Source organism: Gadus chalcogrammus, chromosome 18 (assembly GCF_026213295.1).
Source record: "Gadus chalcogrammus isolate NIFS_2021 chromosome 18, NIFS_Gcha_1.0, whole genome shotgun sequence".
Classification (NCBI taxonomy): domain Eukaryota; kingdom Metazoa; phylum Chordata; class Actinopteri; order Gadiformes; family Gadidae; genus Gadus; species Gadus chalcogrammus.
In genome coordinates this window covers 22,484,807-22,501,694 of record NC_079429.1, presented here as the reverse complement: position 1 = coordinate 22,501,694, position 16,888 = coordinate 22,484,807, and the positions used below count along the sequence as shown (strand labels likewise).

At 43.2% G+C, this 16,888-nt stretch overlaps 2 protein-coding genes across 5 annotated transcripts in view; one reads left to right on the top strand and one right to left on the bottom strand.

Annotated features, from left to right (window-relative positions):
* The window catches only part of LOC130371195 (uncharacterized), a 35,279-nt gene extending 18,391 nt beyond the window's left edge, over positions 1-16,888 (bottom strand). For 2 of the 4 annotated variants that reach the window (XM_056576880.1, XM_056576882.1), the window contains exon 1: positions 12,530-16,886. In XM_056576880.1, the coding sequence (XP_056432855.1) occupies positions 12,530-12,841 (312 nt within the window). In that variant the 5' untranslated portion in view covers positions 12,842-16,886. Of the gene's footprint in view, positions 1-12,529 lie in introns of all 4 variants that reach the window. The other 2 variants (XM_056576883.1, XM_056576885.1) reach the window with 2 other exon arrangements.
* On the top strand, positions 7,529-9,079 carry LOC130371196 (P2X purinoceptor 7-like). Its single transcript, XM_056576886.1, has 2 exons — positions 7,529-8,378; positions 8,666-9,079. Exons 1-2 carry the CDS (start codon positions 7,951-7,953, stop codon positions 8,847-8,849), a joined length of 612 nt encoding a protein of 203 aa, XP_056432861.1. The 5' UTR covers positions 7,529-7,950; the 3' UTR covers positions 8,850-9,079.

The following is a 16,888-nucleotide window of genomic DNA, read 5'->3' as shown; positions in this document are numbered from 1 at the left end:
GGTCTTCTGTCATTCCTGGACTCTGTTCCAGAGAACAGACCAACAGGTTGACTCCACTCTGTCCTTGGAGAAAAGACTCCACCCCTCTCCTCCCTTGGAGACAGGACTCCACCCCCTCCTCCCTTGGAGACAGGACTCCACCCCTTTACCCTCTATGTTTGTATTGTTTTGTCTTGCGTCTTCTATGTTCCCACTCGTAGCCTGTACCTTGACGTGGTGAGTGGGCTTTACACCAAATCAGGCCTCAATGTGTGCGTATTTGAAAGCATGTCTCAGGGACTACAGTCAACGGCTATGCAGACTATCTTTACTCCTGATGCTGGTCTGCCACCTCCAGATGCTGATCCTCTACACACCCCCTGCTTCTGCTGGGCCACAAGCACCTGCTGCTAATAGGGATGTGAATAACTAAAAATGTTCATGGTCGAATAATCAGTAGGTGGTTTGAACGAATAATCGATTATTCAATGTGTGCCGACATTCACAAAGGCAGCCATGGATCAGCAAGAAATCACTTAATATCTTAAACGCAAAAAATCTAACTTAAACAGTGATCAGTGTTTGTGTTGTAATAGTGCTAGAGAACCAACATTAGTTCTGTACGTTAATTCTTGTTTATTTGAATGGGAAAAAATGTTAATAGTCCAAATGTTAAAAATCGACTTTGACCCTCAGGAACGAATAATCGAATAATCGAATATTCTGACCCATCCCTAGCTGCTAATGTTTTTTTTTGCTCGACTGGCCAGAGAGGGTAGAGTCTGTTCCACAGAACAAAACAACAAGCTGACTTGTTCCCTTTCTCATATTTGGTGTGTATCTGTGAATGAGGGTGGCTCATTCATGAGGGTGTGCAATTCAGAAGGTAGAGACAGGTAAATTGTCTATTTCATATTTTATTCTTGTACATAATAACCAGTGTAAGAATGTAATTAATGCACTCTAACTCTGTCTCGAAGTCATCTGAGCCATTCACACAAAGACTCATTGTAATGGGCACCCATGTGGTGTGACCAGCCCAATCTAATAAGCACAGCCTATGGACACCTCAGAATCAAAGAAGTTAGAATTGTGATACTGAAATGATCTGCAAGTGTATTTCTGGATGTAACATACTGATATTTGGTCTTGAGTTAATCCTTGTAATGTGGACAGCAGTCTGATTTATGGTTTTATGGTAATCTTACGCATATGCATAGTTGTGGCCTATGTATTATGTACAATGTGTAAAGATGAACTTCACACCTTATTCACACATCAGTTGACCAATCACAAGTCAGCTGGATGGATGGGCAGTGCCCTAGCTTGAGACAAAGACCAGATTTGTATAAATCACATTACTTTTGAAAAACTGACCCTGAAGTCCTTGATATTGTCTCTTCTCTATTGGCCTCTGCGGGAGTGTGTGTGTGTGTGTGTTTTTAAATATATATCTGGTTGTGATTTGTTTAATTTGGTTTACCTGGTTACATTTAAGTTTATTCGTAACTGTTCTTAATGGAGTCAGATTAATCTGTAGTTTCTCCTATTCTTCTCCATTGTTCAGAACTGAAGTATTTTTAAGCTTTAAGTTTCTATTTACAGAGGTGATGGACTTGGTGGGGACTTGATGTCCCTTATTGAGACTACGGTAATAGTAACATTATGATGATTATTAATAAATAGCATCTCAAGTCTGTCAGTCTCTCTCCAACAGGCTGTGTATATTTTGGTCTGTCTCTTTCCCCCAAGCCTGCAGATAGAGCTGTCCGGATGGGCAGGTACTGAATCAAAGGAAGGCCTAATTGGGCAGACTTTAAAGCCTCTTGCTGAGCATGCTGCTCTCTGGCTCTGCTTGCTGCTCCGGCCTGTTGTTACACAGGGCTGGCTGCAGCTTTTTTCTCCTTTACTGGTTTTTGACTTGTATAACAGTGTGGTCTTCTCTGTCAGTTGTACCTGTGTGGCCACATGCTGCTCTGGGTGTAGTAGTACCAGATAGGTTAAATGTAGAGAAAGAATTTCCACAACGGCTTAATAAAGTACACTATTATTGTATTTTTTCTATTACATTTTATATATTCTATATATATATATAGTTTTTTCTATCCGTCTCATTCCAACTGATGAAGTGAATTAAACCTGGTCTTATAGGCTACTACCACGTACAGGCTAAAACCTGCAACTGCATGTTAATACTTCAGACGGACTTATTTACTTCTAATGGAATTTTAACTCAAACTTCTGAACTCTTTTATTGTTTTTATTGTACTCAGAAGACGAATAAGCTGACTCATGTAATGCTGTAATAAATAAATGTAATAAACGATACGCTATAAATAAAAGTATTTTTTAATTATGTTATCATAGTTGCCACGGCACTTACCATACACAATGTTCGGTCAAGTAGCTTAGATAGTGTATAGTCAAAGTGTATGTACTTGTAGTGTTCACCACCTCCACATTAACCACCTAATTTGAAACATCTTAACATCTTTCGACTTTAAGAATGACACAACAGAAAAGATTTGCGAAAGAAGAGCTCTGGTCTCGACTGATGTTGTCTGTGTGTTTGCCCTAGCATATGATTAGGTGAAAAAGGCTCAAATCTATTGGCTGAGAAAATTGAGGGGAGGAGCGCATTAGCATATTAACAGCACGCGTGCTGTTAATATGCTAATATGCGTTCTGAGCGCGCGCGCAGAAATGCCGGAACGCGTTCTTGGCGCGCGTGCTGAAATGCCAGAACGCGTTCTGGGCGCGCGCGCTGAAACGCCGGAACGCGTTCTGGGCGCGCGCGCTGAAACGCCGGAACGCGTTCTGGAAAACCAAAACGCGTTCTGGGCACGCGTGCTGGCGTTTCAGAACGCGTTTAATTGAAGTCGAATTGTGGCACACTCGGCTTGCCATATGTGTCTGGGTGTCGCACGCACGCTCCCCGGGACCAACCTAGGTCGAGACCCACTTGTTTCCGTGAATCGTCGGTTTCACGGAGGCGCTCGGCCCGGCTCGGCTCAGTCTTAACCCGGTCCGACCCAGGTCACTCTGTTAAGTCCCTTCACAACAGTTAGTTTAATACGAACTCAGACCTATCCCCCCCCGTTTAGCGGGATCTTGGTTAATACGAAATAATGATGTATCTTTTTGCCTTGTGAATTAACAAAACCTCTTTTACGTCTCTGCCTTGTCACCCTCTATACACGTCAGTCACAATCAACCATTGCTTGTACTATGCGCCACTTACCGTGAGGGGATCAGCTGGGAGAGCGCGTCGTTCTGCTTTGCCTGTGTCGAGGAGTCGACAGGGAAAAGGACTCGAACGATTGAGTTAACCTACTACAAATGTAGTCAGGTAGATTTATTTTTAGGTCCAATAAACACAATAACTTTTACAACTGAGTATAGATTTGAAAAGAAAAGACAGTAAAAGAAGAAGAAAATAAAATGTACCAACGTTTTCCCAAGAGGAGCCTGAGGTTGGGTTTCTAAGACTAAGCTACCAACGTTTTCCCAAGAGGATCTTGAGGTTGGTTTTTAAGACTAAGCTAGTGCTAAATTAGGATTCCTATTAAAATTACCAACGTTTTCCCAAGAGGAGCTTGAGGTTGGATTTCTAAAACTAAGCTACCAACGTTTCCCAAGTGGAGCCCAGGTTTTAACGTTGACGCAACTCTCGTGCCTCAGTACACCGCATGACCCCGAGAGCTGCCTTTATTCAATCACGCTTAAGACTAAGCTAGTGCTAAAGAGGATTCCTATTAAAAGTACCAACGTTTTCCCAAGAGGAGCCTGAGGTTGGGTTTCTAAGACTAAGCTACCAACGTTTTCCCAAGAGGAGCTTGAGGTTGGGTTTCTAAGACTAAGCTAAAAAGAATAGAGTCTGAACCGAGCGTTACGGTATCAGAGTCCTTAAGATGAAAAATCTATTGCTATGTAGGCCGCAGTTTTTTGGAGCAGAAGAGCAGAGCAGAGCACACGACACCACACCAACAGCAGAACACCCAAAAAGACCGACTGAGCTCTCTCTGCAGATCTCCCTGCTTAACCCTTCTGATAACAAAAGATCCTTTGTTAAACGTTCCCAAGTTTCCCTTATTTTGCCCGAGGGGCAACACAAGAAGCTTGAAGTCATGCACATGCTATCACATGCCGAGTGTTCATACATCATGGGGTCTAATGGGACACACGTTCTTTGTATTCCTCCAATGTTTCTCCACAAGGAGATATGTTTAAGCATTCAATTTACTACATAAAAAGGGTACATAATGTAACCAGTTGGCTCTATGATAAGACATTTTAAGGCACATAATTTTAACACATAAGAATATCTAAAGTAAGCAATTTACTTTCTCATAAGATAAGGCACACAAGAATTTATCAAACTTTATCGTAAGATATATATAGGCTAGGGCTGGTAACATTCCCCAGAAATTAAATTTGAATATTGGTCTTAAAAAATGGTCCGAATATCGAATATATTCGAATATTATTATTAATTAATTAATTATTTTTTCCCCGCAGAGAATAAGACTTGTTCTTGTAACAGTACCCCATTATATCCAACAGAGGGCGTGCACACCGCTAAATGTCAAGAAAAACGAGCAGTGGTAGTCAAACGCTGATTTATTTTCTGTCTTCAGACAAAATCCAAGCGTCATGTTCAACATGTTACATTTAGTGCAACTTCAGTGCAATTAGTGCAAAACTGTACACTCTTACTTAGCCAGCTTTTAGAGTTGAACCACTGAACAGGAGGTTGAATTGGCCCACAGCTCACAGTTACAGAAATGAATATTAGCCTGTAGAACATAAACGAACATTAAGTAGGCCAGCAGCCAATTGTAAACAGTCAATGAAACTATTTGACATACTGTTCATTTATGCAAATTGCAAAACAAACTATTGCAAAAACAGAACACCTATCAGTTATTAGGCTGGCGTGTAATAGGCTATGCCGACATAGTTGCCTACTAAATGAAATAATATTTTAGCCAATGTCATTTTTCACAAGTTAAATAAAATCAACCACAACTGAAAGAAACAAGCAGGCCACAAATTAACTCAAAACACGACTGGTGGACTAGGACTACAGATTGTTCGCCAAAAATACCAGACGGTCTACTTGTTCAGCGGCGAGTGCTGAGCGTTTTTTATTGACAATGTTGCCGGCTGAGGAAAAGACGCGCTCTGATCGTACAGATGTGCCGGGTACTTTTCGCCACCTGTGCGATGTGCGGGTACCTCGCACTGCCTGTAGTTTTCCACCACAGGAGAGGGTCTGCGTCGGGAGGCAGCTGTGGCTCTCTTTCGTAGATGACTAGCTCCCCATGCAGATCGTATTCAGCAGCTCTTGTCTGCTGCGGGTAGACTTGGGAAAATAGATCACCCATTGCAGAAAGGGAACTTTTGCAGGGGGCTTCTGGTGGGGCGGGCAATTCTGACCCTTCTCCTGACTTCTCTGCCGCTGCTATAGCTGTAATCTCGGCAAGCACTTTAGCATGGACCTCATGTTGCCTTCCATGATCTAAATGACCCAGGCAGTGGAAGCGAGGGTCAAGATAACTGGCTGTGTTCAGAAACATGAAGACGTCACCGTCTTCTGGGTAGCGCTTATTCAGATCAGCCGTTATCTTTGCCTTCATTTCTTTCAGAGCTGCAGTGTCGCCGTCTGTCTCCTGTCTCAGATGAGACAGAAGAACGTGCTTCATTGGGAGAACAGCTGACGCTGTCGGGTATTTATCGGTGGATAAAGCCACTGTAGAGACTTTGAATGGCCTGAGAATGTCCTTTACCTGCAGTAGGACAAATGAATAAAAAAAGAAAATCCATGAAGAGCTGTGCCTATTGCCTTTGCCATAAACTTCAACTTGGCACATATTTAGTAATTACATATAAATTAAATAAATGAATTCATATAGCTCACCTTTTCCAGCTGAATCCATTCACTCGTGGACAGCTCAAGGTTGGACAGCTTTTTGTCAAAGATGACAGCAGCCACTGGTGCTTGTTGCTCCAGAGCCCGACAAATCATGTCGTATGTACTGTTCCATCTTGTCGCGCAGTCGTTGATCAGTTTGTCCCTTTTCAGCATTTGCAACTGCTTCTACTTTTCTTCCAGGAGGTAACTGGCGGTGGTTGAATGGTTGAAGTAGGCAGCAGTACGTTTCAATCTGGCAACACTGTTCTCTATAGATCTCACCCCTAGCCCCTTTCGGACAGCTAGGTTAATAGTATGTGCGTAACACGGCACGTTCATGGTCTTCATGTGCCTCTCAACTGCGTTCACATAGTTAGCTGCATTATCCATTGTCACGGCAACGACCGACTCCAGCTGCACGCCAAACTCCTGCAAACTGAGGGGGAAAAACGGTCTGTCTAGTTACTGGACCAGATGAAATGAGACGGAGAGGTAATAAAGTCTGTCGGCACGAGGACCTTGGATTTATTAAGTAAAGTGGCAACGGTTATACAGAGTCATAAAGCGTGAGAGATCGAATATGTCTAAGTCCCTAATCAGCGCTGATGGTTCGTCCAGAGCTTCGCCTCCGTGGAAGGTCTGCTTCAGAAGAAGATGAAGAGTCCCTGTGTGATACAGTCTTATGCTGTATCCTCCTCTCGATGAGGTGTGTGCGTTTGAGATGTGTGTGGTTCTGTGTGTTTTTGCTTGACCTTGGCTCTCGGGCCCTGGTATATGCATGTGTATCTCTTGTGTTCCTCCTAACGGGGGAGAGCTCTTCGAAGTGTCTCCTGTGTGATAAATTAATGTGGCTCTCAGGCCCTGGTATATGCATGTGTATCTCTTGTGTTCCTCCTAACGGGGGAGAGCTCCTCGAAGTGTCTCCTGTGTGATAAATTAATGTGGCTCTCCCGTTCTTGAGGATGACTGGTGCATTGTCTGAGTGTCCACCATTTGCCTGGTTGGGAAATGGGGCCTTCGGCTCCGGCCTTGACCTGACTATATTATCATGTTTGTGTTATGTGTTCGTTGGGTTAGAGCAAGAGTTTACTATATTGTAATGTGCCTGCCATGTGATGTGCTCATCAGGCTAGGGTAGGAGTTAGCTATATTTGTAATGTACATGTGATGTACTCAGCAGGTTATTTTGCCCAACATAACCATCCATAATAGACTTCGATACGTTCTCCGCTGTATGACTTTCTCTGAGCTCTCCCGTTTTAAGCACATAGTCCTTCATCTCCCAATTCTCTGTGATAACATGGGCAGTCATGGTGACAAATGCATCATTGGCAAGGGAAGTCCATCCGTCTGTGGTCAACGCTACGGCTTTGTCCTTGATTGTAATTTTCACTGTACTGGCGGTGGCATCATACCGTTTAACAATCCTATTATTAAAGTGTAATTCCGGCGCAAATTGAACACAGGATCTTATTTTTGGCATGAATACCCATCAAATAAGCCCTCGAGATACCTTTTGAATTGAAAATCGAGTATTATAGTTTGCCGGGCGCAATGTTTGGCGTCCATGTTGTTGGCATGGGGCATAGTGTTTCGCTTCTAAATCTGCATTTTTTAACCACTAATATTGTTAAAAATAGCACCAAACCTCCGCAGTAGCATGACTAGGGTCCCTACACAAAACGAAGCATAAACAACTTAGTTTACAAAGCCGGAGTTTATTTAAAAAGACAATTTAACAAGCATTACCGGTAGGTCCGTGTTTCCAGGAAGTCCACACAAGTCGATTACCGAATGCGCCGGAGTTCAGTTCAGGGAGGAAAGTTTTGGAATTTGTAATTTATATAATTTATATTTATAAATAATATATAGCAAGTGTTGACACGTAAATTAAAGGATTTGCACATGTAAGTTACAGTTAAAGAAATAATTGCTCGCTACAATCAAGCATGGCACGTTGTTGACGGAAGTGACTACAGGGAAGCGTTGGCGGCATGGACATATAAAGGTTGGGGGCCAAGCATAGTAGACCTCACATTCAACAGATAGGACCCGAGATGGCTGAGTCTAACACGGATTTCAATCAAACCAACATTTTATTTGATTTCGATGGGAGCCCATACCTATATGAGCCAGAATACACGGAGGAAGAGCTGCAGGAACAGGATGAAAGGAGTCGGAGAATGGGAGAACAGCCAGCGGAGGAGGTCGAAGAAGACCACTCTCGGCGTGCGGGGATTTTTTGGTGTGCCTGTGGGTACTGTGAGCCCATGGGCACCGAAGCAGAATGTTTTTGCTGTCAGGAGTGTGACCTTTTTCGCCGTGCCCTGGACGCAATGCATATAGAAACACGCTGTGTGACTGCTATGGAGGATTTCCCATCCCTCGTCAACCGCGCCGTACTTGAAACTTTTTTCCGTGTCCCGAAAATAAATTGGAAGAGGCGACCGATTCCGGAGGGACCTGACGGACAGTTATCGAACAAGTAAGTTGTTTGATAACGTTATATGCATGAGTGATCTAGTTTTTCATCATAGCTCATCATAACCCTGTACTGGTAGAGTGGTATTACTGCTAGTGCTCTCTTTTTGCATTTTTATCCAAGGATGTTGATGATGGCATACGCATTCTTATATAAATACAGTGCCATGAACGGTAACGCGTGTTTGTTAGCTACGTAGTCCAAGCCAATGTGTTAGAGTTGCCTACATGACCAGTGGCCTATTTCTGACCCTTGCTTTTGTCTCCCTTCCCCTTTCCAACCCACCCCAGTCAATGCAGACTAGTTGCCTATCGCGTAGTCTTGGAGTGGGCCCTTAGGGGAGAGCGACTTGGCCGCAGGGAAAGGAGAGTGCTGCCCAGCTGTGTGTTGAAAGCCATTAGGAAGAAGTACCCCTCCCTCAGTGGAGAGTACCAAGGTTTCAAGGAGGCAGAAGACATTCACAGAATATTCTGAGCATTTTGATAATGACAATTATGTGTGTTTGATGTGTATAATGGACATTTTTATCACAGTCTAATGCAGATATTTGTATAATACCTATCAATAAAAGCAATTTGTATTTCAAGAACTTGTTTATTGTGTAAATAAGGAATATAAATCACAATCTCAGAGGTGCTGGAAAGGTGAATTAGCGATTAGACTTCATCACCGCACACTCAAATCTGTACGTAAAACATGTAAATGTAAACAAATAATTGTTGTAAAGCTTCAAGGAACCTTGAACCGGGACGTAGACTTGGCATGAGCTCAGACTTATCAGGCCTTGGCAACGGGGCAATGTTTACAAGCAGTCTTTTTTGGCGAGGTGGAGGTCGGGGCCATTGTCCAACATTGTGCTCATCCCTCTTCTGCAAAGCTCTCTCCATCAGGCCTTGCCGGAAATGCTGGGTTGTTGGCTCATAAATGGTCCTGGCAACCCACAGACTGCTTGCCTTCGAGTAGGCAAATGAGTACCTAGGTTTTCCTAACACACGCACAAGCTAAATATCATACTTTGTTGAGTATTTCTACACAGTACAATTATGGACTATATGGTGCTAGAATGTTGATGATGATCCACAAAGCTGACAACATTTATCTTTCAAGTATTAGAAAATGTATTTATGACAGATTTAAAGAAGCAGACTTCTCTTTACCTTGTGCTGTTTTAGCCTGTGGCCTGCCAACATTTGCGTTGTGATCCATGACTGCCAGTTGTGTGCGAGCCAGTCATAGCTGAAGTGGAGCCTTTTTGGTGCATACTTCAGCATCCCTGAGTGGTATACCTCAAGGGACCCTGTGTAGATTAAATTTAACCCATCAAAATATATTAGATAAAATTAAATAACGTGTTCAGAAAGATAGATTTAAAACAACTACTTCTAGAACTACAGTGTCTGGTTAATCGAGAGGCACAGTAGAATATTGCTACATATAATCATGCGTAGTTGTAAACTGACTTTAGTCATAGGAATAAAACATTTCTCCAAATCTCAAGTTAATTATTTTGGAGGCATACCTGTGTGCTTGAAAAGGGCCATCTGCTGCAAGTCACGCAGAAGATTCTTTCCCAGGACTACGTCTTTCACAGCCCGGAACGCTGGAGAATCAGACTTCATCCACCTCTTTTTTCGTTGTTCCTCCTCCGTCAATGGTGCATGATGACATGTATGTTCAACCCCAGCCTCCTCCCATCTATGCACACCACAGATGTGGTGCAGCAGTGACGTCCACCGACGCACACATTCCTGAAAGACGAAATGAAGGATTTGGGTTACACAATTTACAATTTACACAAAAGATTTCACCTATTGCTTTTGTGCAGTCTTCGCTATGGTGCCCCTGCACAATGACAATACATAAGTTCCTTCTTACCTTTCCATCACCATGACTTGAGCTACAGGACCAGTACAGGTGATTGGTGATCGATTTTAGCCATGGGAGTAGATCTCTATTCTCTTTTTTGCTGCCTAGGTTGAGTTTTTTCTTTATGCCTAGAAAAGACAAAAAGGTTAGATTTTACCAACTGCAAAAATATTAAAATATATTGTGTCACTTACCCTTACTGACATGCCATGTGTCAAACTCATGACGGATGTGGGCATAGCTCTCCCTCATAATTTTCCGTATAGAGGGAGCTCGATCAGTGGTTATGACACCAACATCCAAATCCATTGAAAGAAGATGGTCCAGGCCTCTTTGAAATCCAATCGCCTCCATGGCAACGGAGCTGGGGGCCTCTGTGACCTATGGAATAACATTCTTATTTATCAGCCAACCAACTGGATACATCTGGTCTTTGTAATATATTTTTGTTCACAAAATGTTCATGCAGATTTACCTGGACTAACTGAAAATGGAGAATTTTTTTAGTTGCATCATCCTGGAAGGAGTATGTGGAGAATTTGGCGCTGAAACCTGTACAATAAATACATACACATAAATATAGCTGTACCTTATGGTGTTCAAAATTACACTCAAATTGAATTAATAATTATGCATACCTGGGCTATCACACCTGGCATCTCCTCCCAAGCCAACTTTCTGTCCGGAAGCACTTAGTTCCCTTACATGCTCTATGTTTTTATCCTGCTGAGCGTTGTATGCGTCGTTCACAGCTGGAATTAGGTATTTAGATTGGATGGCATAGTATTGGGATTTACTGGGGAGTTGTAGATTGATAAGTTGTGCCCAGTCTTTTATGTCTGAGAAGGTTGCTCCTGTAAACATGATGGCAGCACAGGTCAGAATGTTGTTACGTCCCATCTGCCTCTGGTCCGGGCACGATTGCCATTCACCGCTGTGTCCTTGCAGGCATGTCCAATTAATTTTTATTTTGCTTCCATGTTGTGTTGTGGTCTGCTCTTCGATGGCCGTTCCGCATTGGCGGCATGTTTTAAAAAGTTCCATCAATTTAGCCTCATCCACCAACCATCTCCTGTCTGCCGAGCTATCCCCAGAGCCTTTAATTGATGTAGAACCTGAACACGATCCTGGACTAGATGGGGAGGTGTCACTCAGTGGCTCGAAGCTATCGTCAGCTGGGTCGTCTAGTCCAAATTCACCAAAGCTTGTGCTCATTTCATGAAGAGGATCATCTTCATCTTCCTGTGGAATTTACAGGTATATATTTTGGATTTTATGAAACAAAGCAAGTTTTTAAATCAGCGTTCAGCGATGACATCAAAGCATACAGTTAGATAGGGCCGGAAAAGCAAGCCATTCACTCACGGGTGAAATGTCTTCTGGGGCAGAATGAGGCAGAATCCATGATGCTGATGTAGCACCCAATACCTTTCAATTAAAAATAAATAAATATAAAATTCATAATGTCAAGTCTCTTGGCTTGAAACATCAACAGCAACATTTGTGATGCAATGCTTACCTCTTGAAGTTTCCACGTTGGAGGCCGTGCCAGGTATCTGCCAGATAGTGTGGGCTGTGTGCGTGGCCTGACCACGGCTGATTCTGGACTAGTCAGGGATAAGGTCAAAGCTGAGGGCAGACCAGATGTGGACTGTTCAGCGCTGTTGTCTTTGCTCTTCTTTGGGGTTGACTGAGGGACTCCAGCCAACTCTGAAAAGTCCATGTGTGTTCCAGAAGACTGAACACCAATAGCCTAAATGTTGAAGGAGAATATTCAACACCGAAATCAGTATCAAATGTAGCATACCTATTTAGATCCAATTTGTGGATTCATTTCATACTAATATTACAGCTGCTTCTGTGACATAAAGGTTTAACACATATGTTCCCCGCAATCTATCAATCTTTAAAAATATTTAAACTTTGACGCGACATTCGCGTGATGACAGCCAATCGGCGTTCACTCAGTGGCTCAGCGTGGCCGCTGAGTGACATGTGTATAACGTAACAGTCAATCAGCGTTCAACTGGCCATCTCGCCCAGAATTTGGCAGTAATGGTGGAAAAAGTAACAGACCGGGGAACATAGGGCCCTTTTTAAAAACAAGGGTCCTATGTTCCCCAGTCTCATACAAAGTGGGGAACATAGGACCCGGGGAACATAGACACGCTCCCGAATGAAGTTAGGGCTTATAGGACTTATAGCTTTGTTTCGTGACGCATCCTCCCCCACACCAATTGTGAACAATAATATAGGCTATAACAAGAAAAATAAGCAAACAACTTTACCTCAAGTCTATCCGTAGCCGCTTGCCGCACTCGAGGGATCGCATTTCTCTTCAGTAAAACTCTTTTTGGGTTCTTTGGGTCAGCAGCTCTTTTCGGAATGAGGAAATCGTCCTTATCGAAATGAGCACTGCAGACACGGTCATCCTTCTGCCTTAGCGTCTTGATTGGCGTCTCAATGTCCATATGCAGAATAATAAGCCACTGTTCTAACAGAGATTGGTCATTGTACCGCAATGGTAGTCTATGAAAAGTTTCTTGAGTGTAACTCTTCTTTTTTTTTCCGCAGCCGGGGAAAACACAAACGCGAACCATCACTCTCTAGACTGCAAGCTGTATACGACTCGTCTTCACAGGTGTTTCGATGCGTCAATCAAGAGTGCAGTGCGTCTTTCTTCAACAACATGCCATGCATGATTGTAGCGAACAATTATTTTGTAACTGTAACTTAAATGTGCAATTCCTTTAATTTATGTTTCAACACTTGCTATATATTATTTATAAATATAAATTATATAAATTATAAATTCCAAACTTTCCTCCTTGAACTGAACTCCGGCGCATTCGGCAATCGACTTGTGTGGACTTCCTGGAAACACGGACCTACCGGTAATGCTTGTTAAACTGTCTTTTTAAATAAACTCCGGCTTTGTAAACTAAGTTGTTTATGCTTCGTTTTATGTGTAGGGACCCTAGTCATGCTACTGCAGAGGTTTGGTGCTATTTTTAACAATATTAGTGGTTAAAAAATGCAGATTTAGAAGCGAAACACTATGCCCCATGCCAACAACATGGACGCCAAACATTGCGCCCGGCAAACTATAATACTCGATTTTCAATTCAAAAGGTATCTGGAGGGCTTATTTGATGGGTATTCATGCCAAAAATAAGATCCTGTGTTCAATTGGCGCCGGAATTACACTTTAACAGTTCCACGGGAAGGGACTTGATAGCGTGGATTTATTTTGTGGATACATTTCTGAAAACCTACGCCGTCAACTATACTGATTGGCCGCATGTCTTTGCAAATGAACTCCGTTAACTTTTTAGTGATGGCCTCTTGTTTTGCAGCGGGAAGAGAAGTAGTCGGGCTGTAAAACGCTGTTAGCTTGGGTTGTTTGGGAAGGGGGCCGTCTGCTTCGTCTTCACCAACTTTGTTCCATTCGGTCGGATGAACAACTATTAAATGCATCCTCAAATTTGTGGTAGTCGAGTGATATGCCAGTTCCGCATCGAATAACTTGCAAACAGCCTTGGATTTGTCGACAACTTTACCTCCAACTGACCAGAATCCAAAAAAGCGCCAAACAGTACTTCTTAAATTATCTGGCTTAACAATCACTTTGTCCGTGGTGGCAGTGTGCGAATTAAGGGGGAGCAGGGGGAGCTATAGCTCCCCTAGTGGTGACATGAGCTCCCCTGGAAACATGGTTTGTGAAATTTTGGGGGAGCTCTAAAATATTTATATGATATCCAAATAAATGCTATTTTGGGCATGTCTTTCTAAAAGGTGTAAAATAAGTGAAATAAAATTATATTTTGAGTTTAAGATTCATGAAAACAACGTAGCCTAATGCTCGTCATTATTGCCGCTCGAAGCGTGGGGGCGCTGTCTGCAGCCCCACTACCCAATCACACAAGCTTGTTTAGTTAACTTGCTTAAACGACTGTCACCTGTGCGCCATTGTTGCTGACATTTCTAAAAAAAGAAAGCAACTCACCTTGGGTGATTTCTATAAAAAGACGCCCAAACAAACTGAAAAAGAGGACCAGCCGTCTGTAGCTGGTGGTAGCACATCGGACGTTGGGACTACTACAAAGCCGAGAGAAGAGGCAGCTAACGTTAGTTCTAATATTAACTTGACCACTAACGTTAACGTTACTGTGGGGGCTAAAGAAACAGAACAAGACGAGCCAAGAGCCAAGAAGATAGCCATAGTAGTAGAGGTCAAAGGAGATGAGGAAGAGGAGGATGATGATGCTGATGATCACCCCAATGGCTCTTCCTCTTCCTTCCCGCCTGCTGCCGGAGATAGGGGATGCGAAGTTGCGGGGGTGGTCCCGGCTGGCTGGACCAGCCAACAGTGGGATGAGTGGACCAAACGCCTACCATGGCTATTCTCCAAGGATGGATGTGTAGGATGTTCTCTTTGCAGGGATGCTAAATGCCTTGTCCTCATTGATAAAACTGGAACACACTTGTCAGAAGAGTGGATTAACGGGGAAGTAACCAGCAAAAGACAAAACAACTTTCGTAAGAAAATATATAAGCACCGGGATAGTGTGTCGCACAACAGGGCAGTTGAACTGGCAGAAACAAGACAAAAAGCAATACTGCCGAACAAGATTCTTGCAATCAACGCAAAGTTGTTGGAGGAAACGGCCATCGCATTCAGATCTGCCTATATGGTAGCAAAGGAAAGGATGCCTTTTAAAAAACTCCCACCCGTCATGCAGCTCCAAGAGATCAATGGGGCAAAGGTAGGCCCTGTACACAGATCCGATAAATCCTGTGCTCAGATTATTGAGCACATTTCACATGAAATGCGCAACAAGTTTGTTTCTAATATTAAAAAGACCCAGTCAAAAATAAGCATCACTATCGATGAGAGCACAGTGCACGGACGTGCATATATGATTTTATATGTGAGATGTTACGTGACAGGAAAAGGGGCTGTGGATAATGTCTTTCTAGACCTCAAAGAATTAACGGAGGGCACAAACGCTGAGTCCATCTACAACAGCCTGAGAGAGGCTCTACGTAAAGCAGGTTTTGATGACGAGTTTTTGTCTAATAATCTCATCAGCATAGCCACTGATGGCGCGTCTGTCCTCACGGGCAAAAACAGTGGAGTCATTGTTCGCCTGAAAAAGGATTTCCCAAATATCCAGTCAGTACATTGTCTTTGCCACCGCGCAGAATTAGCAGTCCATGACGCTCTAAAAGATGTTGCTGGATGTAACCACTTTGAGTTTTTCATTTCAAAACTGTACGCTTTGTACCACCAGTCCGCAAAGAATACCAGACTACTCCAGGAGGCAGCAGAGGAGTTGAACATGCAGGTTTTGAAAATCGGGCAGATTTTTACCATCAGGTGGGTGGCAAGTAGTTTTAGAACTGTCAAAGCCGTCTGGAACAACTACCCTGCTTTAGCAAGCCACTTTAAAACCGCAAGTGAGGATCCATCTCGCAATGACACTGATAGGAAGAAGTACCTTGGGCTCCACAAACAACTCTCTAACGCTGGATTTGTAGCCGATCTGGCTTGCATGAAAGACATGCTTCGTGAGCTGCAGGCCCTCTCACTAAGGTTGCAGCAAAGGGACATCGATTTAGTGAGTGCTAGTCGTCGTATTCAGCAGTGCATTGATGTACTTTACGCTACAAAAGAGTGTGGAGGTAAATCAGCAGAGAAGGCTGTGGAACGCATATCACAAGGACTGTTCAAAGGTGTGGAGCTAGTTGAGAGCAGCGGTAAGATTAAAAGGGGTCAGTTCTATCAGGCTGTCATCGACAATCTTAAGAAGCGAATGCCAGAGTCAGATCTCGTTCATATGCTCAAACCCCTTGACAAGCGCTTTTGGCCACAGGACCGCAAAGTACTTATCCTTTATGGAGAAAAAGAAATACTGGCCCTTGCGAAAACACTTGGCGAATCTGCCAGTGAAGCAGTGCAGGAGTTTCGCGACTGGAAGTTACAAGATGATGCACCAGGCGAAACGCTGCAGAAGCTGTCCATAGCAAGCAGAACATACCTGCCCACGTCATCGGAGTGCGAGAGGGGCTTTTCAGCTGTAAATGACACTGACATTAAGACTCGCAATAGACTGCGTGAAGCCAGCCTCTCATCACTACTTTTTGTGGACCTTAATGGACCTCCATTGGAGAGATTCGATCCAACTCCTTTCATCACATCTTGGCTTAAATCAGGCCATCGCCTGTCCACATCATGGGTTACTGGACGTAGTCGAGCAGAGGCAGCTGAACCTAGGCCTCTGTGGTCGCTTCTGTGTTAGGTAAGACCCGCTTTTATGGACTTGGATTTTGTGCATCGTTGTGTTGTGTATTTGACGTTGCGTCTCTCCAGGCATTGAGACGTTTGTGTGTTGTTTTATAGCTGTATTATTAATAATAATGGCATTATAATTGTTCATGGTTAGGCTGCCGCTATAGGCTGGCTGCTTGTGTGTTCTGCTCTGAGTTGATTTAATTAAACAGTCAAACGTTACTTTGGTGGTCCGTGGATTATTTAAGGTTGGTCTGAAGCACTCCTTTAACCTTGAGCAACTCTGCAACTTCCAAAAAAATATTTGATTTATTTTACAATTCAAAAATGAACCAAACTTTCTTCAAAATTAAGG